The sequence below is a fragment of the Zosterops lateralis genome (assembly GCF_965231275.1).
Source record: "Zosterops lateralis genome assembly, chromosome: 30".
Classification (NCBI taxonomy): domain Eukaryota; kingdom Metazoa; phylum Chordata; class Aves; order Passeriformes; family Zosteropidae; genus Zosterops; species Zosterops lateralis.
In genome coordinates, this window is record NC_139790.1 from 2382363 (window position 1) to 2399521 (window position 17159).

At 47.8% G+C, this 17159-nt stretch overlaps 1 protein-coding gene across 1 annotated transcript; it reads left to right on the top strand.

Annotated features, from left to right (window-relative positions):
- The first annotated feature begins 2079 nt into the window (after positions 1-2079).
- NEFM (neurofilament medium chain) lies at positions 2080-9777 on the top strand. The gene is made up of 3 exons (XM_083880295.1): positions 2080-3157; positions 4372-4496; positions 7321-9777. Exons 1-3 carry the CDS (start codon positions 2096-2098, stop codon positions 8699-8701), a joined length of 2568 nt encoding a protein of 855 aa, XP_083736421.1. The 5' UTR covers positions 2080-2095; the 3' UTR covers positions 8702-9777.
- Positions 9778-17159: the final 7382 nt, after the last annotated feature.

Below are 17159 nucleotides of genomic sequence, written 5' to 3' on the forward strand. Positions count from 1 at the left end.
TTTTTTTGGGGGGGGGGGGGGGGTTATGGCTGTCATAATTTTATTTTTTTTTTTTCTCTTTGCAGTTTATTAATCCGCAGCTGTAATCCCTCCAGGAGGAGTGGGGAGCCCTGGCTGGCAGCCAAGCACCGTCATGCAGCCCATACAAAGTCTGTTTTCCCACCCCATAAAACGTAATTTCAAACAATTTATTATTCATTCTTCAGCAATGCACCAAGGCTTGGATCAAAGCGGGAAGGGAAGGGAAAGGAAAGGGAAAGGGAAAGGGAAAGGGAAAGGGAAAGGAAAGGAAAGGAAAGGAAAGGAAAGGAAAGGAAAGGAAAGGAAAGGAAAGGAAAGGAAAGGAAAGGAAAGGAAAGGAAAGGAAAGGAAAGGAAAGGAAAGGAAAGGAAAGGAAAGGAAAGGAAAGGAAAGGAAAGGAAAGGAAAGGAAAGGAAAGGAAAGGAAAGGAAAGGAAAGGAAAGGAAAGGAAAGGAAAGGAAAGGAAAGGAAAGGAAAGAAAGGAAAGGAAAGGAAAGGAAAGGAAAGGAAAGGAAAGGAAAGGAAAGGAAAAAGAAAGAAGGAAAGAAGAAAGAAGGAAAGGAAAAAAGAAAGAAAGAAAGAAAGAAAAAGAGGAATAAAAGAAATAAAAGAGGAAAGATTTGGGATATCAGGGGGGTTTCACCCAAAACTCTTTCAGCTCCACCAGGGGATCCTCCCGCAGAGCCCCCGGTGCCGCAGAGCCCCGGGCAGCGCCCGCTGCGACCTTCACACGCCAGAGCTGGGGACAGCAGGGGACAGGGGGGACAGGGGGGGACGGGGGGGGACAGGGGGGACAGGGGGGGACAGAGGGGACAGGGGGGGACAGGAGGGGACAGGAGGGGACAGGGGGGACAGGGGGGGACAGGGGGGACAGGGGGGACAGGGGGGACAGGGGGGACAGGGGGGACAGGGGGGGACAGGGGGGACAGGGGGGGACAGGAGGGGACAGGAGGGGACAGAGGGGACAGGGGGGGACAGAGGGGACAGGGGGGGACAGGGGGGGACAGGGGGGGGACAGGGGGGACAGGGGGGACAGGGGGGACAGGGGGGACAGGAGGGGACAGGGGGGGACAGGAGGGGACAGGGGGGGACAGGGGGGACAGGGGGACAGGAGGGGGGACAGGAGGGGACAGGAGGGGGCAATGCGGGGACAACGCGGGGACAAAGCAGGGAGAGCCAGGGAAAGCCCCTCCCCACCCAGCCGGGGGTCTCTGTGCCCCTGAGCCCCCCCAGGGCCCGGGCCCGCCCGGAGCTGTCCGTGGTGCTGGAGCTGCTGCCGGGACAATTCCCGATCCCATTCCCGGATCCCATTCCCGGCCATACCCGGCTCCGCTCGGCCCTGCGCGCTGCGGGGACGGAGAAAAGACAGGAAAAAGAGTGAAGAGTGAAAAAAAAGGATGGGAGAAAGAGGGGGAGGAGATGAAAGGGAGGAAAGAGAGAGAAGGAAAAAAAAGAAAGGGAAAGGAGAAAAAAAAGGGAAGGGAGAAAAGAAAGGGAAGGGAGAAGAGAAAGGGAAGGGAGAAGAGAAAGGGAAGGGAGAAGAGAAAGGGAAGGCTGGAAAGTTAAGGGAGGAATAAAGAAAGGAAGGGAAGGAAGGAAATAAAGGGAGAAAGGAAAGAGGGGGGTGGCCTGGGGAAGGGGGGAGAAGGAAGCGGGGCAGGAGGGAAGGAAAGGGGGCAGTGGAGGGAAGAAGGAGACCCGGGGGGCAGCGCAGACCCGGGTGGGCAGTGGGCAGTGGACAATGGGTGGACAGTGAGTGGACAGCGGGTGGACATGGGGGGACACAGGGGAAGGGGAGTGGGGAAGGGGCACCGGGGAGGGGCCGGGCCCGGGCAGGGCCAGCAGGGGAAGGAAGGAAAGAGGGAAGGGAAGGGAAGGGAAGGGAAGGGAAGGGAAGGGAAGGGAAGGGAAGGGAAGGGAAGGAAGAGGAAGGGAAGGGAAGGCAGGGGAGCCGGGGCGGGGCGCGGGGCGGGCCGGGGGGAGCCGCCCCCTCCCACGCCACCGCCCGGCCGGGCTATAAAACAGGCAGCCCCGGGCAGAGCAGCCCCGCACCGCCACCCCAGCGCCCCCAACCATGAGCTACACCATGGAAACCCTGGGCAACCCCTCGTACCGCAGGGTGACCGAGACCAGGGCCACCTACAGCCGCGCCAGCGCCTCCCCGTCCAGCGGCTTCCGCTCCCAATCCTGGTCCCGGGGCTCGGGCAGCACCGTGTCCTCCTCCTACAAACGCTCCAACCTGGGCGGCCCCAGAGCCGCGTACGGCCCCACCGCGCTGAGCTCGGCCGAGAGCCTGGAGCTCAGCCAGTCCTCGCTGCTCAACGGCGCGGCCGAGCTCAAACTGAGCCGCTCCAACGAGAAGGAGCAGCTGCAGGGGCTCAACGACCGCTTCGCCGGCTACATCGAGAAGGTGCATTACCTGGAGCAGCAGAACAAGGAGATCGAGGCGGAGCTGGCGGCGCTGCGGCAGAAACACGCCGGGAGGGCTCAGCTCAGCGACGCCTACGAGCAGGAGCTGCGGGAGCTGCGCGGGGCGCTGGAGCAGGTGAGCCACGAGAAGGCGCAGATCCAGCTGGACTCGGAGCACATCGAGGAGGACATCCAGAGGCTCCGGGAGAGATTCGAGGACGAAGCGAGGCTCAGAGATGAGACGGAAGCCACGATCCGAGCGCTGCGCAAGGAGATGGAGGAGGCGTCGCTGATGCGGGCGGAGCTGGATAAGAAGGTGCAGTCGCTGCAGGACGAGGTGGCTTTTCTCAGGGGGAACCACGAGGAGGAGGTGGCCGAGCTGCTGGCGCAGCTCCAGGCCTCGCACGCCACCGTGGAGAGGAAGGATTACCTGAAAACAGACCTGAGCACGGCGCTGAAGGAGATCCGGGCGCAGCTGGAGTGTCAGTCCGACCACAACATGCTCCAGGCCGAGGAGTGGTTCAAGTGCCGCTACGCCAAACTCACCGAGGCCGCCGAGCAGAACAAGGAGGCGATTCGGTCCGCCAAGGAGGAGATCGCCGAGTACCGCCGGCAGCTCCAGTCCAAGAGCATCGAGCTCGAGTCCGTCAGAGGCACCAAAGAGTCGCTGGAGAGGCAGCTCAGCGATATCGAGGAGAGACACAATAATGATCTCAGCACTTATCAGGTACCCGGGAGGAGGATGGGGGGTCCTGGAGGGGAGGAGGGGGATGGCCGGGGATGGATCTGGGAGGGGAAATGCGGGAGGTGCCCGGGGATGGTTCTGGGAGGTGCCTGGAGCCAGCTCTGGGTGCGGGAGGTGCCTGGAACCGGTTCGGGATGCGGGAGGAGCCCAGAGCCGGTTCTGGGTGCGGGAGATGCCCGGGGATGGTTCTGGGAGGGGAGATGCGGGAGGTGCCCGGGGATGGTTCTAGGAGGAGGAGATGCGGGAGGTGCCGGCTCTGGGAGGAGGAAATGCGGGAAGTTCCCGATGCTCTCCCCGGTGGGAGGGATGCGGGGGGTGCCTGGAACCGGCTCTGGGATGCGGGAGATGCGGGAGGTGCCCGGTGTTGGCTCTGGGAGAGGGAAATGCGGGAAGTTCCCGGTGCCGGTTCCAGCAGGAGGAGCCCAGAGCCGGTTTGGGATGCGGGAGGAGCCTAGAACCGGTTCTGGGATGCGGGAAATGCCGGGGATGGTTCTGGGAGGTGCCCAGAGCCGGTTCTGGGATGCGGGAGGTGCCTGGAACCGGTTCTGGGATGCGGGAGATGCCCGGTGCCTGTTCTGGGATGCGGGAGGAGCCCAGAGCGCGGCTCTGGGATGCGGAGAGATGCTCAGAGCCGGTTCTGGGATGCGGGAAGTGCCTGGAACCGGTTCTGGGAGGTGCCTGGAGCCAGTTCGGGATGCGGGAGATGCCCGGTGCCAGTTCTGGGAGGTGCCTGGAGCCGGTTTGGGATGCGGGAGGAGCCCAGAGCCGGTCCTGGGTGCGGGAAATGCTCAGAGCCGGTCCTGGGTGCGGGAAATGCTCAGAGCCGGTTTGGGATGCGGGAGGAGCCCAGAGCCGGTCCCTGGTGCGGGAAATGCTCAGAGCCGGTTCTGGGTGCGGGAAATGCCCGGTGCCGGTTCGGGATGCGGGAACCGGCCCCGCACGGGGGATGCAGAGATGCAGGATACAGAGATGCAGAAGGCGGGGGAAGGAAGATGCTGCAGAGCGCAGCAGCAGCGGGTGGATCCCGCTCTGATCCCGGCCCTGCCTCCCCGAGCGGCGAGAAGAGTTTCCAAAACTCCTTTCAGACAAGTTGTGCCCGCTCTGTCCCCTCTCCGCGTCACAGCGGGATTTTATTTTATTTTATTTTATTTTATTTTATTTTATTTTATTTTATTTTATTTTATCTTCTCTTCCAGGACACGATTCACCAGCTGGAAAACGAGCTCAGAGGGACAAAGTGGGAGATGGCCCGTCACTTGCGGGAATACCAGGACCTCCTCAATGTCAAGATGGCCTTGGACATCGAAATCGCCGCGTACAGGTACAGGGGCTCCTGCAGGAATATTATATATATACAATATTAAATATATAGAATACAATATACAATATACAATATACAATACATATATATACAATAATATACTACATACAATATACAATACATATATATACAATATATACAATACATACAATATACAATACATATATATACAATATATACAATACATACAATATACAATATACAATACATATATATACAATATATACAATACATACAATATACAATATACAATACATATATATACAATACATACAATATACAATATACAATACATATATATACAATATATACAACATACAATATACAATACATATATATACAATATATACAATACATACAATATACAATATACAATACATATATATACAATATATACAATACATACAATATACAATACACAATACATATATATACAATATATACAATACATACAATATACAATACATATATATACAATATATACAATAACACTGCGGGTGCCGCCGCCTGGGCGAGCTTTTGGCTAAAGAAATCTCTGCATGCGGGTGAAAACAGAGTTCCCTGCACCACCGCAACCATTAACCAGCCCCAAAGGCCATTAGGGAGCGGCTAATGAGGGTTAATGAGCCCCCGGGCTCAGCACGGTGACTCAGTGCCGCATTCTGCCCTTGGCTGCCCCAGCTGAGGATGCAGAGAGAGAGAGACTCGAGGTTATTTTTAAACCCTCCCTTGTCTGCTCTGCTCAGCTCCCTTTCATCTGAGACAGCACAATTTGCTTGATCATGCTTTGAGGCAGCTGATCTTGCCTGTCACAAACACTTTTTTATTTTTTTTTTCTTTTTTTTTGTTTTTCTTGCTCAACTTTCCTGCTCTAATCTGGAGCTGAGCGTTGCTTGCTGTTGCCATTACCTGGCAGGTTTTTTTTTTGTTGTTTTTTCAGTCTCCTCTGTGTGTCACTTCAGAACTCTCACTGGAGAGCTCCTGATTTTTCTGGGTCACAGGCTGAGATAAAAAACGTTTTGATGGAAGGAAAGTGAAAACAACACAAAAACAACCCCATTTCCAGATCTGTTGGAATTCCTGAGGTTGTTCAGACACACAGACAGCCCAGGGGATGTAACTGGCTGCTGCTGAAGCCTCCAGTTCTCTTTATTCCCCCAAAGAAAAGGTGCAATGCCCAAATTATTAAATTAGAACGAGTGCTCTAATCAGCTCTGACTGTCTCAGACACAATATTTGATTTGGGTCTGTTGGCTGTGTCAAGTTCTGTTTGCCTAAGCCGTAATGAATCCTGTGAAATGACTTAGTTTGTCCCAATCCCTGCTGATTTAGGCCATAATAAAGTTTCCTGACAGTAATGGTGATTTTTATCTGATCACTGAAGAGGTGTCACAGTTGCCATAAGCAAAACCAGGTTAAAAACTGCTGAATGTGAGTTTTGCAGGGGATTCAGGGAGAGCTGGGCCGGGGCTGTGAGCAGGGGATGGTCCTGGCCAGTTCCAGCACATTCCACAACAAACTGGGTCCGTCCTGCTGGCAGGGGGTGGAACAGCAGGGAAATGTTATAGAATTATAGAATTATAGAATCCTGGGATGGGCTGGGTGGAAGAGACCTTAAAGCCCATCCCAAAACACCTTCCACCAGAATCCTGGGATGGTTTGGGTTTGAAGAGACCTTAAAGCCCATCCCAAAACACCTTCCACCATCCCAGGCTGCTCCAAGCCCAGCCTGGCCTTGGACACTTCCAAGAATGAGACAGCCACAATAATTCCAATATATCTCTTATTTTGGTTTTTTTTATGCTCATTCTCTGGTTTTTTTTCCTCTCTCAGGCTGCTCCAAGCCCAGCCTGGCCTTAGACACTCCCAAGGACGGGACAGCCACAATAATTTGAATACCTATCCCTTATTTTGGGGTTTTTTATGCTCATTTTCTTTTTTTTTCCTCTCCCAGGCTGCTCCAAGCCCAGCCTGGCCTTGGACACTTCCAAGAATGAGACAGCCACAATAATTCCAATATATCTCTTATTTTGGTTTTTTTTATGCTCATTCTCTGGTTTTTTTTCCTCTCTCAGGCTGCTCCAAGCCCAGCCTGGCCTTAGACACTCCCAAGGACGGGACAGCCACAATAATTTGAATACCTATCCCTTATTTTGGGGTTTTTTATGCTCATTTTCTTTTTTTTTCCTCTCCCAGGCTGCTCCAAGCCCAGCCTGGCCTTGGACACTTCCAAGAATGAGACAGCCACAATAATTCCAATATATCTCTTATTTTGGTTTTTTTTATGCTCATTTTCTGTTTTTTTTTCCTCTCTCAGGCTGCTCCAAGCCCAGCCTGGCTTTGGACACTCCCAAGGACGGGACAGCCACAATAATTTGAATACCTGTCCCTTATTTTGGGGTTTTTTTATGCTCATTTTCTTTTTTTTTCCTCTCCCAGGCTGCTCCAAGCCCAGCCTGGCTTTGGACACTTCCAATGATGGGACAGCCACAATCATTCCGATACCTGTCCCTTATTTTGTTCTTTTTTTAATGCTCATTTTCTTTTTTTTTCCTCTCCCAGGCTGCTCCAAGCCCAGCCTGGCCTTGGACACTCCCCAGGATGGGACAGCCACAATCATTCTGATATCTATCCCTTAATTTGTTACTTTTTATGCTCATTTTCCTTTTTTTTTTCCTCTCCCAGGCTGCTCCAAGCCCAGCCTGGCCTTGGTCACTCCCAAGAATGAGACAGCCACAATCATTCTGATATCTATCCCTTATTTTGTTATTTTTTTAATGCTCATTTTCTTTTTTTTTTTCCCCTCTCCTCCTGATTCCCTCAGGAAGCTGCTGGAGGGTGAAGAGACAAGATTCAGTGCCTTCTCTGGAAGCATTACTGGTCCCATATTCACACACAGACAACCATCTGTCACAATAGCATCCACCAAAATCCAGAAAACAAAAATCGAACCGCCAAAGCTGAAGGTGCAGCACAAGTTTGTAGAAGAAATCATTGAGGAGACGAAGGTGGAGGATGAAAAGTCCGAGATGGAAGACGCCCTGACGGCCATCGCGGAAGAAATGGCAGCCAAGGCACAGCAAGAGGAGCAGGAGGAGGAAAAAGCAGAAGAAGCTGCAGAGGAAGAAGGTTCTGAGAAAGCTCCTGCAGAAGAAGAGGCTGAGGAGGAGGAGAAGGAGGAAGAAGAAGAAGGGGAGGAGGAAGAAGAAGCTGCGAAATCCGATGCCGCGGAAGAAGGCGGCTCTGAAAAGGAAGAAATCGAGGAAAAGGAAGAAGGGGAGGAAGCTGAGGAAGAGGAGGAAAAACCCGAGGCCAAGGGCAAAGCCGAAGAGGCGCCGGCAAAGGCAGAGAAGGTGAAAACACCTCCCGTGAAGTCCCCCCCAAAATCCCCCGTGACAGAACCGGCCAAGGCCGCCCCGAAGGAAAAACCCGCGGAAGCGGCGAAGGAACAGAAGGAACAGAAAGTGTCCAAGGAGGAGGAGAAAGCCGCGTCCCCTGAGAAACCTGCCACACCAAAGGTGACCTCCCCAGAGAAACCCGCCACCCCGGAGAAGGCTGCCACCCCAGAAAAGGCTGCCACCCCAGAAAAGACCCCAGAGAAAGCTGTGACCCCAGAAAAAGCCCCGGAGAAAACCGTGACCCTGGAGAAGCTGGCGCCGCCCGACAAGGCGCGCTCCCCCGAGAAACCGGCCAGCCCAGAAAAACCCAAAACCCCCGAGAAACCCGTGACCCCTGAAAAGCCCAAAACCCCAGAGAAGCCCAGGACCCCGGAAAAACCTCCCTCCCCAGTCAAGGATGCCAAGGCCGTGGTGGAGGAGACCATCACGGTCACCAAAGTAACAAAAGTGAGCGCCGAGGCCGAGAAGGAGTCCAGGAAAGAGGACATCGCCGTCAACGGGGAGGTGGAGGAGAAGAAGGAGGAGGAATCCAAAGAGAAGGAGGAGGAAGACAAGGGGGTGGTCACCAACGGCCTCGACGTGAGCCCCGTGGATGACAAAGCCGAGAAAATCGTCGTCACCAAAAAAGTGGAGAAAATCACCGGGGAGGGCGGGGACAGCGGCACCACGTTCGTCACCAAGTCGGTGACGGTCACCCAGAAGGTGGAGGAGCACGAGGAAAGCTTCGAGGAGAAGTTGGTGTCCACCAAGAAAGTGGAGAAAGTCACTTCACACGCCGTAGTAAAGGAGATTAAAGAGAGCGAATAAAAGCCAACCATAGCTAAAAAAAAAATTTAAAAAATAAAAAATTTCCAAACCAATTCTCAAGAGCTTGGGTCGGTGCAAAAGGTTAAGCCATAGACAGCTGCAAAATGCATGTGGGTGACGGCTTCAAAGCAGAAAGGGTTCTCTCACGGAGGCTCCAGACACACAGTATTTTACTTTTTTCGTGCAATATAGGGAAAAAAAGGGGGGGGAATGCATGCAGGCTCAAGATGTACTCCCTCCACAGAGCTTGGGGATTTACCAAAATAAAAAAAAACAAAAAAAAAATGGAATTTTACTACTACTACTAGTGCATGAGATGAAAATGTGCAGAGGAAGCTTTTACTTGAATTCCCCTGAGCTGTTGGAGGGACGTATCTGAGGATCTGAGTTCAGATGTAATTATGCAAAGAACCAACTGAGCCAAAAAAAAAAAAAAAAAAACCAAAAACCGAGAACGGTCGTAGAGTATTCGTGAGAACCAGAACTCTCCTAGCCTTAAAATAAATATAAAAAAAAAATAAAAATAAATAAAAAAAAAGCTACTTATAACTAATTATGTTTACCTCACTGGTGCAATTAGGGTGGACTTTTGCTCCTGGGAGAACCTTGTTGACATGCACAGTAACGCAAACCTTTTGTTGTTTGATGTAAAACAGTCACAGCAGTTCTTGCTCAATAAAGGTCAAATATGAAAACGTGCCTTGTTCTGGTGGCTTTTTTTTTTTTTTTCTCCTCAATTCAAACCCTTCCCTGAGTGCAGTTCCGTGGGTTGAAAATTCCTTGAATTTTATTTTTTTTCCTTCTTTATTGTTCTAATTTTTCTAAGAGTTGGATTTTGATGTCCCATCCAGCTCAGGGTGTTCTGTGCTTTGGGAATTGGGTACGATGGACAAAATTTCCTCTGACAACACAAAGACTGGATTAGGAAAATCAGAGCCATATCACAAAATTTCTAGAGGAATCCATTGAACGCTTGAGGTTCCTGGAGGGGTCGCAGTTGTTTTTTTTTTTTTTTAGGAAGGGGGAGGTCTCTGAGGCCTCAATCCTGATTGTGCTGAGCCAAAAAATGTTAAAAATCTGCTCTAAGTGTAATTTTCCTTGTTATACCCCAACACCCGCACATAAAATATCCAAAATTATCCAAATAATTTGAAAATTTTCAAATAATTCCTTGATTTTCCTGGGGAAAGAGGCTGGATGAACCACAGCCTCTCCCATGGGTGTGGCATCTCCAGTTTGTCACTAAATTGAGCAAAAACTCATTGAAGGAACTCAACCAAACCACCATGAGGTCCCCAAAGTGGGTTTGGTTCTGATTATTTCAACCCCTCTTGCTTTAATTGTATGAGAACCTCATTAATTCTCTGACTCCAATGATTTGCCTCTAAACACAAAATTCTAGAATCAAAAATTAACCCAATTTAGGGTTACAAAGCCCAAAATTTTCTAATTTCCAATGGTTTCAATCCCCAATATCCAATAATTTCCATTCCCAGTTGTGGCCTCTTTGTTAAGAACAAAGCCAATCAAAAATTGCTCTACGTGGAAAAAAAACTAAATGGAGAAAAATGAAACAAAGAGAAGAATATAAAGGCCTCAACTCCAGTGTGGGAATTAATTGGTAATTACAGGTTTAATTTTGCGTTTATTTCCTATTTTTAAGAAGAAAATGAAGATTGCAGCTGTTGCCCCACCTCCCATAACTCACAAAGAATTAATAATAATAATAATAATAATTTTCCAGCCCAGATTCAGGCCATGGACTGGCCTGAAAAATCTCAATCTAATTGAGAGCCTGATCAAAATCTAGGATTTCTTGTGCCTTCAGCTCTTCCCCCCATCAATAATTGAAGATCAAGGAGATTTTAATTGAAAGAATTCAGCGTGTTCCTCACTGATGGAGAGCCCAGAGCAGATAAGGCTCCAAAATCCATCTGGGTGTCTTTGTGGAGAAAACAAATGGATTTTTCTCCTGCTGCTTATCCCTAATGGGGATCTGGGCTCCACAGATGGGACGGTTAATTAGAGCACAGTCAGCAAATTAAATTGTAGCTTTGCCATAGTCAAGCGTGGGTGTGACACAGAAATAACTTCACCTTTAGGAATGAGGAGTTCGGCGCTTCCCCCTATTTTTGGTGCCTGCACCGAATTGTGTGAAAACTCAAAGGTTTGGGAGAATTGAAGGTGTTTTCCCCTCGGATTCAAAGAAAATTTTCAAAAGAATTTCATGACTTAATCAGAGACCCATATTGAATATGGAATTATATATGAGTGCTTTCAAATTAGTTCTAGAAACCATTAAAATGTCCCAAACTCAAAATCCTCATGGTGAGAAGTTGGGAATCTTCAGCAGGGAGAGGAAGGGTCACCTTGGCTGTGGATTAAATGCTGGAGTCAGCAGGAGACTCAGGAACATTTCAAATGTGCAGGTGGGATCCCAGCCAGGCCATTTTTCATGTTGGGATTCATTTCCAGCTCTTTTCTCTTTAACCCTGGTAGGAAACATCTCCAGGGACCCCAAAATCCTGATTTGTGTGGATTTGCTCCTGTTTGCAATTCAGGATTGCAGTTCTGCATCAAGGGGCTGCACATCCATCCCCTGAAAGGTTTTGGGAGCCAAACCCTTGGTGTTTTTCCCAAAAAAAAATCCTCATTTTCCCCCTTTTCTCACACCTTTCAGTTATCACCCACAACTGCATTTTTTTCCCCCCTGCTCCAACACTCCAAATTTGTGAATTTATCCCATTTCCCAGTGCGGATGTTCCCGGCAGATCCTGAGAGGAACAAGCGAGTGGTTAACACATCTCTAAATGTTTATAAAACTGCAAGAGCTGATGAATATTTGATGGTGCCAAGAGGTTTTTGTCTACTGACATCTGCAATCAAACTGTTTCAAAGGAGAGCACAATTCCCGGGCACAGAGGCATAAATAGGATGTTATTTGCCTGTTCTGCACCAATTATTCCTCCAGACTGCACAGAACCAGTGAAAGGAATAATTATTTTCAGACAGAGAAATTCATTAAACAATAAAAAAAATTAAAAAAAAATTCATGGAGGGAAAAATAATAATTAAAGGAATTTATAGTGGTGATTTTATGTAATTTTTTTTTTAATATTGAGGAGCTGGAGGGATCTAAACCAGGATTTTTTTTTCCTGTTTTGGGTTTGTGGAGGTGCCACAGTGATTTTTCAGCATCCCAGAATGAAATTCCAGGTGGGAACAAACTGGGAAATGTTACAAAACACAAACAGGACGCGTTTGCCAAGGAGCTGAGTCAGGAACCAGAATTTTCTCCAGCCATGGGGGTTTGTGCTCCCCCCACTCAATGTGGGCTCCATTCCTGATTTTTTTTTTTTTAAGATTAAAATACCCTTAATTAATCTGGGAAGGCGGCAAATGATGAATTGTTAATGATTTAGTTATTAGAAGTTATTTTCTTCCTCTTGCTGCTTTTCTCGGGAACAAAATGATAATTTTAAGTGCTTACTTCACTCATCATTTTTTTTTTTTTAATCACCTTTTTTTTTTTTTTAATCACCTTTAAACCCTAAAAATGGAGATGTTTTTTGGTACCCCCCTTAAAACTTGTATTAAAAAAGAGATTTCCCGTCTCTCTGAAGGAATTTGTGGGATGTGGATGTTCTGTACAGAGGAGGGGAAGGGGAGTGTGTGAACTTCAGGGAAATCATCAGCACCTCCCTGGGGTGGGATCTCAGCTTGATCCACACCCAAAGAGCAGGGAAAAAACCAAAAAACACCACCAACAACAACAACAAAAAAAAAGCCAACCAAACAAAAAAGCACCCCAAAAAACAAAACAAAACAAAACAAACCCAAAACAAAAACAAACAACAACAAAAAAACCCAAAACAAAAAAAAAAAAAGAAAAAAAAACCACAAAAAACCCAAAAAACCCCCAAAAATCTCCAAAACAAAACAAAACAAAACCCAAAAACCCCCCCCCAAAAAAAAACCCAAAGCAAAACAAAACAAAAAAAGAAAAAAAAAAAACACAAAAAACAAAAAAAACCCAAAAAAACCCAAAAACAAAACAAAATAAAAAACAAAAATAAAAAACTCACCAAAAAAACCCACAAAAAACCCCAAAACAAAACAAAACAAAAAAAGAGAAAAAACCACAAAAAAACCAAAAAAAAAACCAAAAAACCCAAAACAAAACAAAACAAAACAAAAATAAAAAACCCACAAAAAAAAAAAAAAAAAAAAACACAAAAAAAAAATCTCAAAAACAAACAAACAAAAGAAAAAAAAAAAAAAAAGAAAAAAAAAGGAACAAAAACCCCTCAGGACACTTCAGTCTCCACTCTCATCTACAAACTCGAGCAAAAAAAAAGTTTCTGCCGAGCCTCCGTCTGGCAGCTTTTACTGCATTGCGTCAAAAGCAGCGCCTGGATTTTCCAAGGTGAGGATCCATCCCTGATCCATCCCGGGAGCTCAAACCCAGCCCGGCCTCTCTCTCTCTCTCTCCCTCCCTGCAGAGTCAGCCCTGCTGCAGCTCCTGCCAGAGCTGACTCAGCCCTGCAGAGCTGCCAGAAAATTAAAATAAAATAAATCTGCATTAAAAATAAACCCGCGGAGTCGGGATGAGCCCCGGAGAGACGGGGAGAAGCTGCTGCTGCTGCAGCTCAGGGGGTGGTGATGCTCTTTGGGAGATGAATTGCACAAAGTAGACAGGGATGGGAAGGGTTGGGAAAAGGAGGAGTTTGTGGGGAAAAAAAAGTTGTGGAAGAGGAGGAAAATCGGGGGTTTGAGGAGTTAAAGGAGCTCAGAGCACTTGGAGAAAGGAAAGGTTTGATGGTGTGTCCATTGATAGTCGTGGAACGGTTTGGGTTGGAAGGGAACTTGGCTTCCCAAAGGGTTGAGGGAAAAGGAGAAGTTTGTGGGCAAAAAAACAACAAAAAAAAAGTCGTGGAAGAGGAGGAAAATTGGGGATTTGAAGAGTTAAAGGAGCTCAGAGTGTTTGGAGAAAGGGTTTGATAGTTGATAATCGTGAGATGGTCTGGGTTGGAAGGGAACTTGGCTTCCCAAAGGGCTGAGGGAAGGTGGAGTTGGTGGGCAAAAAAAAAAAGTTGTGGAAGAGGAGGAAAACTGGGGGGTTGAAGAGTTAAAGGAGCTCAGAGTCTTGGAGAAAGGATTTGATAATTTGTCCATTGGTAGTCGTGGGATGGTTTGGGTTGGGAGGGATCCTGAAGCCAAGCACAGGGAACTTGGCTTCCCAAAGGGCTGAGGGAAGGAGGAAGTTTGTGGACAAAAAAAAGTCATGAAAGAGGAGGAAAATTGGGGGTTTGAAGAGTTAAAGGAGCTCAGAGTGGTTGGAGAAAGGGTTTGATAGTTGATAGTCATGGGATGGTTTGGGTTGGAAGGGAGTTTGGCTTCCCAAAGGGTTGAGGGAAAAGGAGGAGTTTGTGGGGAAGAAAAAGTTGTGGAAGAGAAGGAAAATTGAGGGGTTGAAGAGTTAAAGGAGCTCAGAGTGGTTGGAGAAAGGAAAGGTTTGATAGTTGATAGTCGTGAGATGGTTTGGGTTGGAAGGGAACTTGAAGCCAAGAACAGAGAGCTTGGCTTCCCAAAGGGCTGAGGGAACAGGAGGAGTTTGTGGGAAAAAAAACAACAACAAAAAAAAGTTGTGAAAGAGGAGGAAAATTGAGGGTTTGAAGAGTTAAAGGAGCTCAGAGTGGTTGGAGAAAGGGTTTGATGGTTTGTCCATTGATAGTCATGGGATGGTTTGGGTTGGAAGGGAACTTGAAGCCAATAACAGAGAACTTGGCTTCCCAAAGGGCTGAGGGAACAGGAGGAGTTTGTGGACAAAAAAAAGTTGTGAAAGAGGAGGAAAATTGAGGGTTTGAAGAGTTAAAGGAGCTCAGAGTGGTTGGAGAAAGGAAAGGTTTGATAGTTGATAGTCATGGGATGGTTTGGGTTGGAAGGGAACTTGGCTTTCCAAAGGGTTGAGGGAACAGGAGGAGTTTGTGGGCAAGAAAAAGTCATGGAAGAGGAGGAAAACTGGGGGTTTGAAGAGTTAAAGGAGCTCAGAGTGGTTGGAGAAAGGGTTTGATAGTTGATAATCATGGGATGGTTTGGGTTGGAAGGGAACTTGGCTTCCCAAAGGGTTGAGGGAACAGGAGGAGTTTGTGGGCAAGAAAAAAAAAGTTGTGAAAGAGGAGGAAAATTTGGGATTCGAAGAGTTAAAGGAGCTCAGAGTGCTTGGAGAAAGGGAGGATTTGATGGTGTGTCCATTGATAGTCATGGGATGGTTTGGGTTGGAAGGGAACTTGGCTTCCCAAAGGGTTGAGGGAAAAGGAGGAGTTTGTGGGGAAGAAAAAGTTGTGGAAGAGAAGGAAAATTGAGGGTTTGAAGAGTTAAAGGAGTTCAGAGCGCTTGGAGAAAGGGTTTGATAGTCCATTGATAGTTGTGGGATGGTTTGGGTTGGAAGGGAACTTGGCTTCCCAAAGGACTGAGGGAAAAGGAGGAGTTTGTGGGCAAGAAAAAGTCATGGAAGAGGAGGAAAATTGGGGGTTTGAAGAGTTAAAGGAGCTCAGAGTGCTTGGAGAAAGGAAAGGTTTGATGGTTTGTCCATTGATAGTCATGGGATGGTTTGGGGTTGGGAGAGACCTTGAAGCCCACCCAGTTCCCATCCCGACACCTCCCACTGTCCCAGGCTGCTCCAACCTGGCCTTGGGCACTTCCAGGGATCCAGGGGCAGCCACAGCAAATCTGGGAATTCCATCCCAGCCCCTCAAGACCCTCTAAATAAATAATTCCTTCCCGACACCCCATCAAACCTCCTCCCTGTCAGTTTGAAGCCGTTCCTGTCCCTCCACCCCAGGTCAGTTCTCTCTCCAGCTCTTCTCTCCCTCTGATGGTCCTGACGGGCTCTGAGCAGGGCTGGAGGAGGATTTTCCTCCTCAGGAGCAGCCCCTGTGTCCCAGCTGAGTTTCAGGCCTCAATTCTTGCCGGAGCACTGGGGGGGGAGTTTGTTATTTCTGATAAACCAGCTCTCATTTCTGAGAACCAGCTCTCATTTCTTATCTCCCCACAGCAGCCCCGACAGTTGCAGGGGGAGCTGGGGCTGTCACACCCCACAGCAGCAGCAGCAGCAGGTCCCCTCCAGCCCCTCTGAAAACTCTCCCTGCAGGTTCTCCCCAGCACTGCCCCGGAGAGGGGAAATAAAATCTGCTAAAAAAGCCATTTATTGTAAACATTGGGGGGGGAAACCTCCACTGAAAGCAGGAGGGAAATGTAAAAGGGAAATGTTTCAAAGGTGGTGTTGAGGAAAGTGAAAATTATTTTCCTTTCTGGTTGTCAAAAGCATCAAACTCCCAGGGAAGCAGAGGAAAATAAATTGGGAATGACACTGAAACTTTCTGAGCTACTGTTTTACCAAATTGTTTAACCAAGCTGCTTTTTCTTTGGGAATGTGGAAGAAAATAATAATTTTAAGTGTTCCCTTCATCCATCATATTCTTTTTTAAATCACCCTTTAAACCCTGAAAAGGGAGGTCCTTTTGATGCCTCCTTAAAACTCATGTAAAAAAGAGATTTCCATTCTCTCTGAATGGAAATGGTTGAGGAGAAATGCAAATTCACTGATGTCCCATCACCTGTTCATTAAACCAAAATTTCCCCCAAAATCCTGTGCAAAAATTCACCCAGACAAATCCTTCTGTAAAGTTTAGTGCAGCCATTAGTGCCATTATTTTAATTCAAATTTCCACGGGTTTAGTTTATTTAAACTGGTTTAATTTACAGCACTGGCCCAGTGCTTGTCCTTACAAGGTTTAATTTCCTTTAATTGAAGGTTGACAGGCTCAGAGCACAGGACATTTAATTGTGAAATTTCCAGGCTGTGCTGCTGCTGAGATGTTCCTTATTTTTGTGCCCTTTTTTAGCTCAATCAAAACTTTAAAAAGCTTTAAACTTTCTGGGAAATTCTCAGAAGAAAATGCAGCTCCTGGGGGAGAGAGGCAGCTCCTTCCCCCACACCCCCCATCCTTCTGACTGCTCGTCATCTTTGGATTTTAATGTTATTTTTGAAGATATTCTTTGCTCCAAGCCTCACCTACACCTTCAATTGTTCTTCCCTCTCCTCACTTATCTCCCAAACTTCCTGCCCCAAATTTAACAGCCACATTTGCTTTTCTCTCCTGTGTTGGTTTGATAAAATTCCTGTTTTCCAGCTCCTTCATCCCAGCCACCACCACACCCCGGGGGTATTTTCATAAAATCCAATATAAAATTCATAAATAAATGAAATTTTACACCCCCAAGAGATTTTTTTTTTGCCATTTTTCATCCACAAGAGGAGTGGGACAAGCCTTTGACACAGGACATGCACCAGGGATCCGTGTAAGCATTTCTGAACTTTATTAACTGCTTTTATTGCACGTACTTAATGAAGCCTCCATCACTTCCCCCACCCACCGTTTCCAAGATTTATTTA

Coding starts and splice junctions, on each gene's coding strand:
- NEFM (XM_083880295.1), top strand. CDS start 2,096: ATGAGCTACACCATGGAAACCCTGGGCAACCCCTCGTACCGCAGGGTG. Junction 3,158..4,371: donor ATGATCTCAGCACTTATCAG/GTACCCGGGAGG, acceptor CTTCTCTTCCAG/GACACGATTCACCAGCTGGA. Junction 4,497..7,320: donor ATCGAAATCGCCGCGTACAG/GTACAGGGGCTC, acceptor TGATTCCCTCAG/GAAGCTGCTGGAGGGTGAAG.